The sequence below is a fragment of the Oryzias latipes genome, chromosome 20, assembly GCF_002234675.1.
Source record: "Oryzias latipes chromosome 20, ASM223467v1".
Classification (NCBI taxonomy): domain Eukaryota; kingdom Metazoa; phylum Chordata; class Actinopteri; order Beloniformes; family Adrianichthyidae; genus Oryzias; species Oryzias latipes.
Window position 1 is genome coordinate 5,328,411 of NC_019878.2, and position 13,209 is coordinate 5,341,619.

The 13,209-nt window shown below is 43.2% G+C and overlaps 2 protein-coding genes across 2 annotated transcripts in view; both read left to right on the forward strand.

Moving 5' to 3' along the window:
• sspo (SCO-spondin) overlaps positions 1-9,080 on the forward strand; it is a 146,304-nt gene extending 137,224 nt beyond the window's left edge. The window contains exons 110-111 of the mRNA XM_023950427.1: positions 7,964-8,114; positions 8,739-9,080. Of these exons, the coding sequence (XP_023806195.1) occupies positions 7,964-8,114; positions 8,739-8,761 (174 nt within the window). The 3' untranslated portion in view covers positions 8,762-9,080. The remainder of the gene's footprint in view (positions 1-7,963; positions 8,115-8,738) is intronic.
• A 1,082-nt stretch (positions 9,081-10,162) lies between these two features.
• LOC101172692 (potassium voltage-gated channel subfamily H member 2) overlaps positions 10,163-13,209 on the forward strand; it is a 342,059-nt gene continuing 339,012 nt past the window's right edge. Inside the window, exon 1 of the mRNA XM_011488663.3 lies at positions 10,163-12,816. Coding sequence (XP_011486965.1) covers positions 12,741-12,816 — 76 coding nt within the window. The 5' untranslated portion in view covers positions 10,163-12,740. The remainder of the gene's footprint in view (positions 12,817-13,209) is intronic.

Consider the following 13,209-nt stretch of genomic DNA (forward strand, 5'->3'; position numbering starts at 1 on the left):
AGGGTTAACATAATAGGCCTCCATCTGATTGGTCAACAATGGGAAGGCGTCCATCTGATTGGTCAAAGCATAAAGGGATTTATTTGATTCGTTAAATGCTTCAAGCTGCTAGAAGATTGTTTTGACACATTTTGGGTTTGCGATTTATTGCGATATTCGCCGCCTTTTACGATATGCATATTGCAGAGCTGGATATTGCGATAACGATAAATTTGCGGTATATTGTGCAGGCCTAATAACAGGCATTGTGTTGGGTGTTAAATTGGAGTTTTTATTGGGAATCAATGGGAAATTCTTCTATTTTGCAACCTGCCTCTAGTGAACTTTTATGGAAGTACAACACTTTTGAGCTTAACCCGGATAATGCTGCAAAGGTATATTTTGAAAGACTTTAATAGCAAATTGACGTTTAAAAAAAACGTCGGGGGGTCGGGTCCGGTGCCAGGGTGGGGCGGGCTGGGATGCTGCGATGTCTTCTGGGCTTGGGTAAGGGGGTATGTGGTTGGGGAGGTAAAGTGGGGGTCTTTTTGCCTGTGGAAAATATACACTCCAACAAAAACACACATACATGCACACACACACACCCTTACAAACACACACACGTGCATTTCACAAGGAAAGTGGAACCTCGGACCATCTGTCCTCTGTGGGGCGGGTCTCCCTTGGGGGGCCCTGGCTCGTGCCTGGGGTTGGGGGATACCCAAAACTCTTGGGTGGTGGTGGGGTGCACGTCTGGGGCTGTGGGCACTCTTCTGGGGCAGGGCCCCGCATTGAGCCCTCCCAGCGCGGCGGGGGGGGCTGCTATTCTGGTTGGACTGTAGCTTGCACCCTTTGTCCCCCCATGCCTCCCTGCTCCCTGGCTTTGGGGCCCCCTGTGGGGGGCGGGTCTCCCTTGGGGGGCCCTGGCTCGTGCCTGGGGTTGGGGTGGGGGGATACTCAGAACTCTTGGGTGGTGGTGGGGTGCACGTCTGGGGCTGTGGGCACTCTTCTGGGGCGTGGCCCCGCATTGAGCCCTCCTAGCGCGGCGGGGGGGCTGTTCTTCTGGTTGGACTGGAGCTTGCACCCTTTGTCCCCCCATGCCTCCCTGCTCCCTGGCGTTGGGGCCCCCTGTGGCGGTCCTGATGGCCCTGGCCTGGGGGGGCGGTTGTTCTCTGTCTGCTACCGTGCGGGTGTTGGGGGGTTGTAGCTGCCGATGCGATGGGGGTCTTGGTGTGGGGATGGCTGGGCACTCTCCCTCCTTCTTTTTACATTCCATCATCCATTTTAGAAGAACTAAACACTCACTTGAGCACAGGTGTTAGCTCACCTTTGCACAAATAGTTTGCGTGATTGAATGAAATATCTCACACTAGTTGGTTTGAATGCATAAGTATGCTTGTGGGAACATTATTTGTATTGTGTAAATGTTGACATGTTAACATTTTGGAGCCAATAGGTGTGTTTATAACATCCAGCAACTTGTTGCTTTATGCTGCTTCATGGTTTTACCCCCTTCTATAATCACCCCCCCCCCCCCCCCCCAACATCCCTCTCTCTTTTTCTCTCCTTCCCTTTTCCGCCCGGTTCAACACAAACTATTTTTAAATATGATTAAAATTAATAAAGTTTGGTCTCGATTACAAAAGGGGTTTATTCAGACATACCTCTGGCTTGTCAGAAGATTCATAACCCCCGTTGTTAAAATAAAATATGTCCAACACAAGAGGCCCTCATATGTTTGCTCAGCTGTTGGACAGGACAAGTTTAAAAAAAATAAAATAAATAAAAATAAAAAGACAGTTATTTTATAAAATAAACTAACTGATTTTTTTTATGGTTTTGGAATGAATTATTTTTTAATAGTAAAACTCTGTGATTTGATTGAAATTCTAAAGTCAAACAATTTTTTTAAGTCGAGATATTTGCCTTCAAGATGAACCCTCAGTTTTTAATCACCTGACTGAGCTTGAAATGTAATATGGTTTAACTTTTTACCTTTTGAATTATTGATAGTGAGCAAACACAAGCAAATCAACTGTGGTCTGCACATCCAATATCAAATGACTCATTTTGGAAAGCCAATGAAAGAGCTCCTGAACCTGAGACATTCCTTCTGTATCGCTGTGGTCATCACCAGAGCAAAGCTAAAAGATGTATAAGCTAAATAAGCTGAAAGCTAAATAAACGGTAACATTATAGAAAACTAATGATGTAATTATTCTATGTGTGCAGACATGCCTGGTGAGCATGCCTGTGTGTTTCTGCACATCTTTGTCAGTGTGAGTTAGCTTGAACAGTTATTTTAAGGGGGATCTACAGTGGAGGTAATAAGCATTTGATCCCCTGCTGATTTTGTAGGTTTCCTATGTTTAAAAAGAAGTAGTCTGTCATCTTAATGTTTGGTTCATTTGAACAGTGAGAGACAGAAAATCCCAGAGAACATCAAGAAAACAACTTGAATTGACAGACAGTTATTTGCCTTTCATGAGGGAAACAAGTATTTGATACCCTAGTAACTATTAAGAATTCAGGTTTACATGGACCAGTTAGACTCTACTAACCAACCTGAACTGAAGACACCTGTTTGAACTAATGACCTATTGAAAATACACCTGAACAAAAATCAGTCCATCAGTCAGACTCCAAAATCTCCAACATGGGAAAGACTGAAGTGCTTTCAGTGGATTTAAGGCAGAATATTGTAGACCCGCACAAGACCGGACTGGACTACAAAACCATCAGCAAGAAACTGAAGGTTAAGGGGACAACAGTTTCTGCCAAAATACAAGAACGTGGCCATACATCCACCTTTAGGTCTAGGGTTTCAAATCAGATCTGACCTGGTGGGGTTTCCATTATCATAACAACACTGGAAAATCAGCCTAAAACGACACGGCAGGAGTTAATTGATGATCTTACAGCAGCTGGAACCACAATCACCAAAAAAAAACATTGTTAATACTTTATGGTTTAACATCTTGCAGAGCTTGAAAAGTCCTCCTGTTTAAGAAGACACATGTGCAGACCCACCTGAAGTTTGTCAATGAACACTTTCATGATTTAGAGAAAGATTGGGAGAAAGTGCTGTGGTCAGATGAGACCAACATGGAGCTCTTTGGCATTAGATAGATAGATATAAAATTTATTAATCTCCCAAAGGAGAAATTCAGGTGTCCGGTAGCAAAACACACAACCACACACAACAAACAACAGTAAAAAGACAGTTCACAAAATAATATCAGTTCATATCAGGCAGGTTCATTAAACAGCCTGATAGCTGTAGGGACAAATGAGTTCTTAAAGCGCTCTGTCCTGCAGGGCAGTGAAAAGAGCCTATTACTCCGTGAGCTCCTCTGACCAGACATCGTGTTGTGCAAGGGATGTCTGGGATTGTCCAGGATGCTCTGAGTCAAGGCCCTCATCCTCTTCTGCAGCACAGATCCCAGAGAGTCCACCCTCCTCCCGTTCACAGATGCACATCTCTTAATCAGTTTGTCCAATCGAGTGCAATCCCTTGTGGTCATACTGCCACCCCAGCATACAACCCCATAGAAGACAGCACTCGGCACAACATGTCAGTAAATACATCAAAGGACCTCAGCTTTCTCAGGAAGAACAGCCTACTTTGCCCTTTCTTATACAGAGCATGAGCCTGCTCCGACCAGTCCAGTTTGTGGTCAAGGTGCACACCCAAGTACTTGTAGGAGTCAACCACCTCGATTCCCCCTCCATCGATGATCACTGGCTGGTGGGAGGACTTCCTACTAAAGTCAATAATCATCTCCTTGGTCTTTGATGTGTTCAGCACAAGACCATTGTCCCTGCTCCAGGAGGGGAATCTGGTGATGAGCTCCCTGTACTCACTCTCATCCCCTCCCTTTACACACGCCACAATAGCAGTGTCGTCCGAATACTTCTGGACATGACAAGCTGCAAATGCATAATTAAAGTCAGCATTCTAGAGTGTGAAGAGAAAAGGCAATAGTACAGTTCCCTGTGGTGCTCCGGTTTTGCTCATCAATGTCCCAGATACACAGTCTCCTAGTCGGACAAACTGTGACCTAAGAGTCAGATAGTTGTGGATCCAGCGAACAAAAACTGGATCAACTCCCATCCTCTCGAGCTTCCCCTTCAGCAGCTGAGGCTGGACTGTATCAAAGGCACTTGTGAAATCGAAAAACATCACCCTCACATATCTGCCAGTTTCTTCGAGAAAGGAGAGCACCCTATGGACCATATACAGGACTGCAACCTCCACTCCCATACTGTCCTGATAGGACATTAACTCATGTTAATTATTCATTCACCTGGTGTTTTATCTTTATGTGTTTTCTTTTGAACATTCAAAATGAAGAGTAATATTTCTTTTGATACTGTAGAGGGGTAACACAAATTAATCCATGTTAAAATAAATATTTGCTGTTTTTATTGAGCCAGTTACAGAGGTCTAGGTTTTACTTTTTGAAGATTGTTCTGGGTTAGGGGCACTCCATCACCCTGGCTGGTTGTTGTAAAGGCAGGATCTGTGCAAGTGAGCATCAAGTGCATTGCAGAACGATGCTTCAGCTGACTGTCAGGGATCAACTTCTGAAGCCTGTCTTACTACACCCGTTCACTACCATAAAGTTTTAGTTAGGCCAGGCTGACAGAACACACACCTTCCAAACGAAGGCACAAGAGTTAAAGTGACTGACAGGTGCGGGCAGAGACCTGCTTTACTGTTAGTCGACCAGAGCAAGCTTAATATTTCTACCCCTATTAGTTAGGATTACAATCCTTTACATCATTAACTCAACCCGTTGTGTTTGGAGGAAGAGAAATGCTGCCTGTGACCCCCACCCTCCACTGTCAAGCATGGAGGTGGAAGCATTATGCTTTGGGGGTGTTTTTCTGCATATGGCTACTTCACCATGTGGACAGAATGACTGAAGAAGAAGATCAAGGTCATGGAGTGGTCCAGTCAGTCTCTGGTCCTCAGGCCTATAGAAAACGTATGGGGGGAAGTGAAGCTCAGAGTTGCCAAGCAACAGCCACCAAATATGAATGATTTAGATGTCATTTGGAAAGAAGAGTGGACCAGAATTCATCATGATATGTGCAGAAACCTTCTCATCAACTACAAGAAACGTCTGACCTCTGTGCTAAAGACTATTGACTGACAGTTGAGCCCATGTCTAACAAATCCCATCACAAAGGCTGTTATTGGTGTAGTTAGTTTGATGCCATAGTGTTGTGCGGTTGTACAGAGGTGCAGTAAGAAACCTAAATCTGGAGAACATGAGAAGTCCAGTCCTGCCAACACATGCTGGTTGATGAGTGTGGGACCAAGCAATTCAATTCAATTCAATTCAATTTTATTTGTATAGCCCAAAATCACAACAACAGTCGTCTCGATGGGCTTCGAAGTAAAACATGAACTTAAAAGGATCACGAATACAAAGAGTTCAATAGGAAAATACTAAAATGAACTAACAAACTGACTATGCTATACTGGCATCCCTGCCCTTAGACCCCCCTTCGCGGTAAGGAAAAACTCCCAAAAAAAACGGATTCCGGAAAAAACGAAGAAACCTCAGGGGTGCCCACATGAAGGAGGGATCCTCCCCCAGGACGGACAGGCCATTTACCAGAACTCTTAGAGAAGAATTAACTTATCTAAATCTACAACTACATATATATATATATATATATATATATATATATATATATATATATATATATATATATATATATATATATATATATATATATATATATATATATATATATATATATATATATATATATATATATATATATATATATATATATATATATATATATATATATATATATATATATATATATATATATATATATATATATATATATATAAAAAAGTCCAGCAGACGAGCTTCATCCAGCCGTGGTTGTGGGGACAGTCAAGGGCGCGAGTCGAGCCGGAGACAGGAACCACAGCCGGGTGTAGGAGCAGGAGCAGAGACGAGGTACTCGGTCAGGTACAGAGCAGAGACGAGCCAAAGATGAGCCAGAGGCAGGATCCACAGCCAGGTGTAGGAGCAGGAGCGAAGGCGAGGTAAACGGTCAGGAACTGGAGCACGGATGAGCCAACAGGGGTCTGGAAGCACTCCCACTCCCCAGGAGGGGAGAGGAAAAGAGGGACAATACATGAATCGCACTGTACCAAACAGAGGCATGGAGAACTAAATGATAAATTATGATCAAGAATAGAGGAGAGGAAGGGTAGAAGTAAAAAAGGAAAGAGGACAGAACCCCAGTGCACCATAGTTACCCCAGCTTCAACTTCTAGCAGCCTTTTAAAGGAAAAAGTTATTACGTTTCAATTAAACAAATTAACATTAAATTAAATAATCTCTAAATAGTAACTAGTCTGACAATAAGCCTGTCCAAAGAGGAATGTTTTTAGTCTAACTTTGAATGTAGAAACTGAGTCGGCCTCTCTTACATGAGCTGGGAGTTTATTCCATAAAACAGGGGCTTGGTGGCTAAACGCTCTACCTCCAACCGTACTTTTACTAATTCTAGGAACCACAAGCAGTCCTGCATTTTGCGAGCGAAGTGTTCTCATTGGATGGTAAGGGACTATGAGGTCCTTAATATAGGACGGGGCCATTCCATGTAAGGCCTTATAGGTTAACAGGAGGATCTTGAACTTGATTCTAGAATCAACTGGGAGCCAATGGAGCGAAACTAACACATGAGTGATGTGATCTCTTCTGCTAGTTCCTGCTAACAATCTTGCTGCTGCGTTCTGAACAAGCTGGAGACTTCTCAAGGAACTCTTAGGACACGCTGCTAACAAGGAGTTACAGTAATCCAGCGTCGACGTAACAAATGCATGGATGAGTTTTTCAGCATCACTCTTAGAAAGTATATTTCTGATCTTAGCAATATTCTGCAGGTGAAAAAAGGCAGTTCTACACGCCTGAGATATGTGAGCCTTAAATGATAAATCCTGGTCAAATAAATCAATAAAGCAAAGATAGAGCTGATGTCCTTTCTTACCACAGTTAAAGCTAAGTCTGAGTGACAGTTCCACCAGTCAGAGTCCAGTACTTCCAAATTGGGACCTTGGGTTTGTTGTAATAAATCTGGGTGTAGAAGATGTATTGAACTTTGATATCAGACCTTCTACAGTTTTAGAATTCTTCTCATATGTTTTCTCATAAGTTCATCTGTCAACATGAGCTGCAAGGTCAATTAACCTGTTTAAAGACAGAAGAAGGTCATGATCCAACAATTCATCATTGAGTCTCTCAGACAATCTTTGAAAAAGACATCATAGAGTATAGAGTTGTCCCATGAACATGAACCATCAGCTGATGTGATGAGGAACTCTATGGCATCTATTTACTTTGAGTGAGAGAACCTGACAAGAAGCCACTCTGTCGGGTTTAACTGGACCAAAAGCTGTACACTTCTGTAAAATCTTTCAAAAGAGGAACACTGTGTCCTCGCATTCGGCTGTCCCCCATTGAGCCGATTAGCTGGTCAGGAGTGAAAGGACATGTCTTACCTTTACCCCTTCAGTTGGAGAAAAAGGAGGGCTGTATAAAAGTGTATGAAACAGTTATAAAAATGTAAAAGCTTTAAGAAAGAGGCAGATGTACGAGGCAATGACTGCAAAATGTGATGCAAAGCAGACTGTCAACGCAAAGTAAAGCAGCATCACAGCACCATTCAGCCTAGGAAACTGCATGACAGCATAAATAAAAGTCCTGCATACTGACTTTAACAAACTATTCCATAAAGACATTATCTGTGACTCTAAAGCGGTTCTGTGTCTGAACTTTAGTGTGTTTGGAATTTTGACCATTAACCCTCAAAAAATCACCTTTAAAGCAACTTATTGTGACTTTAGCATCTCCTTTGTACATTTATTTATTTTTTTGTCTTCTCCGTTCCTCTGCATTTTTAAAGTTCTCCATCCGCCTGTTTTCTTTATCTTTTTTATCTTATCCAGGAGCCCTACCTAAAGTCAGAGTGTGAATGCTGTAGTTACCGCCTGGATCCTGCCCATCCCGTCCATTTCCTCAGCTTGCAGTGTGAGAATGGAGAGGTGGAACCAGTTGTTCTTCCAGTCATACAGAGCTGTGAGTGCACCAGCTGCCAAGGTAACCAACCCAGGGCTCAATGCTCCTTAAATAACCTGTTTGATGTCGTCAGAAGAAGAAGAAGAACTCCACGGAAATACAATTATTTTGACAGTCTGTAGAAAAGAATTATAAACATTTTTTTTTAACATACATTAAAATTAGGAACAGTGAAATAAAGACACATCTGCCTAAAACAGCTTTTTGTTCAATTTTTCCAAAAATGTAATGCTTCAGATAAAACTGCTACAAAAAGAAATAATAAGGAGACATGTAGTAACCCTTATGCTATCCTGGGCACTTTAACGTTGGGAGTTGGGTCATCTAGACCCACTAGACAGTGCGCTGAACCTTTTTTCTTCAATGATTTGTGATCTTCACTGGTGTCCATGGATTACATGAAATCTTTCCACCTTTATCCACCTTTGTCATTGTAGGGAGAACAAGTCAATGCAAGGGTGGGGTCATCTAAGATAGCACAAGGGTCAAATAGTTTCTGCCACAATATTCAAATTTTTTTAACTGTGTAGATAAAAGTATAAATGGTTCTATCCTGCTCTAAAAGAATCTAAGGAACAACCATGTCTTCACTTATGAATGTGCTAAATGGTATTGCAGTAAAATCAATCACCTTTTTCTCTGCAGGGGGCGACCTCTCCAGGCGTTGAGCCTTACACATACCTGACAGAAAGAGGCGTGAAGGTGTGTTTTCATTCAGACTCCTGCCATGATCCTGCAAAAGCGTATTTAAATACAGCTAGAATGTTGTGATAAACAGATGAGGCAAAGAAAACTGAGAACACCCCCAGTCTGTCCTTCTTTATCATATAACTCTGCTTTCCCTAAATGTACAGGTCGATTTTCTGTTTTGTTTTGATTCTTCAGCCTGTACAGCTTTTTCTACATTGTATTTATAGATTTCAATGTAAGCATTCAAATGTTTTTTCAAATGTAGACTGAAATAAAAATGTAGTTTCTTTTTTTCAATTTCTTTGTTGCATAGTCAGCATTTTAACGTACAGTATTAAATATGCAGTATTACACGTAAGCACCAGATTGGGGTTGAAATTATGGCCGCGAGCGGTGTTGTCTGGCACGCAGGAGCAACCCATCCCCCAACCCCGCACTCGGGGCCCCTTCCTGCTACACACCCCTTCTGCCCCTGCCACCTTGGTCTCAATTTGGGCTCAAAGGCACAGTGAAAAAGAGGAATTGCCTAAACAATCTGGTCCTTGCCGTCCAGGACTGCTGCGGGACAGAATGAAGAAGAAATCCCACTAACCAATAGTGAGTTAGTGGGATTTCCCCATGCAGGACATGAGCTGCAGCTCATGTCACGAAGGAACTTATCTGGGGTGATGCCTGAACAAATAAGTCTGCAGCCCTGAAAAATGACATCTACACAGGAGGTGTGAACTGTCGTCTGAAGGCCTGTTCACACCGGGACGAATTTCGCCGGTGATTTTCGCCGACGTTTAACGCTTCGTGACTAAACAAAGGGCACCAATGAGAGTGTGCACACCGACGCGAAAAAACGCCACGCGTCAAAAAAAAAAAAACGCCTCGGGTTTTTTTTTTTTTTCGACGCGTCGCAATCTATTCGACCAATGAGAATGGCGCTTTTGCACACGTGTCTGGAGCTTCTGAAGTTACAGTAAAACACAACTTGGGGGCGCTCAAACATAAAACTGCCTTGCTGAACACACATACCAGCGAAGAAGATGGACGCCGAGTAGCGTCTACACAGCAGCGAAGAAATAATGACGGACATTCTAAAATATCCCCGAACCAAGCACCAGTTGGAGCAACTGGTGCTTGAAATATTCATGTTTTCTTTGTATGATTCTGAAAAGCGCGTAAATACTTGCTCTCTTCTTCTGAGGGAAAAGCGACTTTAAGAAGCGTAAAGTTGCGCAGCGCCACCTTGTGTACAGGAGTATTTCTGTTTACATTAAGCGCCATCTAATGTCAGGGAATGAAATTGCATGTTCACTCGGCTCATCGTCAGCGAAATCGCCTGGGTGTGAACACAAAAAATGTGGCGAAAATCGCTGGCGAATAACGCCTGGCGAATATTCGTCCCGGTGTGTATGGGCCTTGAGACACTGAAGTGCTGAGCTCTGACAGCCAAGTTACACTTGGTAGCAGGTCAGACCAGTTTCTGAGGTGGCAAGAGGGATAAAAGAACAGGTACTGACAGTGGTGAGGGCTCTGAGTGCCAGCAATCACAGAATGCAACAGCTGAGACTTTTAGGGAGGGAGACGACAGATATAGTGGAAGAGACAGGCATCATCTGCATGATAGAAACCTCCGAGTTCAAACTGTGATGGAGAAAAAAAGGAAATAAAAAAATAGTTAATTTTATTTTCCTTGGGTCTAATTCAACTCTTATCTCATTTAGAGAGTCCAAGAAAAAAATGAAATGAGTGATATGAATAATTATAAACTCAAGCAAAAGAGCTGATCAAGAGTTCACTGCCTGGTCTGTGTCTCCCTGTGCCGGTCCCCAGGTCAGATAAAAAATACAGGGTTGTGTTAGGTTGTGCATCCAGGATAAAAAGTCATTTGATAGATGCATGCTTCACTTTTCGTTTTGGTCTCTAGTCAAACTGCCGGAATCAAAATAACTCATTTCTGCACATACCAGCAAAATCTTGTTTTGTTGCACTTTTCTTTTGGTTAACACTTTGAGGCCATCTTTCACTGCACTCAGCAGCCTCTATATTTTGACATAATTAACTCCTTGTTTTCCTCACATCTCACCCCCCTCTAATGGATCAGATCAAACGTCATAAATTAACAACGATGCTCTTTAGGGATCTACCCAACAGCCACTTAATATTTTCATCCACTTCCACAAAAAAGTATTCAGATGATGCAACATCCACTTAAATTATTACTTGGATATAATCGATCTCTACTCAAAAGCACAAAAGCTGAAATGTTCTGATATGCACCACCCCTTTTAAACCTGATTCCATCCAACTAATAGAATAATTACACCATCTTTCCCTTTTTTCAGGTTAAGAGTGTGGGTATTATCCTCACTAACACCTTCTCCTTCACAGCTCCTGTAGGCATCAGCTGCTCAAACTATTTTCATCTTCCTTATATCAGTTGTCTAAAGATCTGCAGCTCAGCAGCTCTTGTCATGGCCTCATCACAGCCTATCTGGGTAACTCTAACATTCTTTTTTTGTCTGCAGAAAAAATCCTTTCAAAAATCTTAAACCATCTCCAAAACCCCTTTTAACCAGTATTTAATTATTATTCGAAAGCTGCTACAGATTCATCTTCAGGTTGTGTTTAAAGATGATAGTTTACATCTTTTGATGTGGTTCTGAAGCACAGGCTGTGGCTTGCTCTTTTAAATCCAACTACTTCATCAAGTTAAATAATTAAATCCAAATAATATATCATAGTTAAACGTTTTGTATCTAGTTTTTTAACATCTGGTACCTGCTAAATAAAAAAAACCATTCAAATTAAAGAACATATAACTGAAAATACCAGGCTTTAGCAGACAAACGCTCCCGCGAAAGCCTAATTTCCGATAGTCCTGAAGGCATCGTCGTCGAGCATGACGGAAGGGGGAACCCCGGTGGAATGACGTAGATAAGCAGCCAGAGAGGTGAATCCCCATCCACTCTTCAGACACCATAAAGCAGCATCACTTCTCTTTGTTTGTTTTTTGTAAACGCACGCGGCGCAGCTGAGAGCAGCTGCAGCTCCGCCGTCTGCGCAGCTGCATCCGCTTTTACGGAGCTTGGAAGCGCGTCTTTGGTAAAATAGCCGCACAAAGGAAAGGCAGAGGGGGCGTGCTTGAAAAAAGTGACTGATTTCCGACAGCTCAGATCTGAACACCTGCAGCTCCGATCCTTTATCTCGGACAGGTGCGCGCGCGCCTTCATTAAAAGCGCTTCCTGCTTTTCCTGTCGCTTCCATCCGTGACGCGTCTCACCCCGAGGGCGTCACCTGTTTACAACCTGCTCCCAGGATCGACTGAGGATTCAAATCCACATCCTGTTGTTTATCCGTAAGTTTGGGCTCCACCGAACCCCATAAGAACAGGTGCGCTTTCCTAATTATCACGTGAGGAGAAAGGGTTAAAGGAGGCGCAGAAAGGCGCTGGAAGAGCTGAAGTCATCCGGCAGAGAGGAGGCGGGGAGACACACAGCTCCAAAAAACACGCATCCCGGACATCCATGCTGGTTCAGTTGCGCGCAGCCGCTTTTAACTGACATTTGCGTGTCAGGAAGCGAGGCAGAATGAGGAATAAAACCGCGCAGCCGTAACTAACTCCTAATCCAGAATGAAGATGATAGATCAACGGAGCTTCAGAGTTCTTGAGACGAGCTGTGGAAACGGAACCGTCATCCACTTCTCTGCCAGCCGGGAACCTGAAAGCTGGTGCCAGCTCCCGTCTTTGCGCACGGCGCGCCTCCTTTATGAAATTATCCTCTCCATCTTCTAGACCTTCTCCAAGCAGACGCTCCGGGAAACTTCAGGAAAAGGACCTTTCTGGATTACTGCCATCGTTCAGTCAACACGGAGCGCGGAGTGTGCGCTCGGCTGGAAAATTCTCCAAATTATTCTTTTGAAAGTTAAAGAATACGTACAAAGTCCCGAGGGGTCAGGGGACGCAACATGCCGGTCCGGAGGGGTCATGTCGCCCCGCAGAACACCTTCCTGGACACCATTATCAGGAAATTTGACAGTCAAAGTAAGTCCAGATGCGTTTTTGTTTGGAATGCACCCAACCTTTCCACGGAGGGAGACATATATGGTCGAAGTTTCATGAGTTGGTGTCAGGGATGGCGCGTGCGGGCGTCCTCCTGTTACGCAACGGTTCAGCTGACTTTTATTTTTAAATCAGATTAGTTTGTTTGCTCCATCGGTTGCGTTTTTGGTCTTGTGACTCATCAGAAGTATAGCGGAGCATCATTTCTGAAAGTAGACGTCACATGATGAGCACCCCCCGTTTTATTCACAAAGATGGCACTGAGAACAATCTGTCAGAACAAGACAAGCCTGTTCAGACTCTGCAGGAAAAAAACATGCTCCTAGATTTCATGCTTTTAAATACAACAGATGAGTTTCTGTTGTGTTGGTGGGT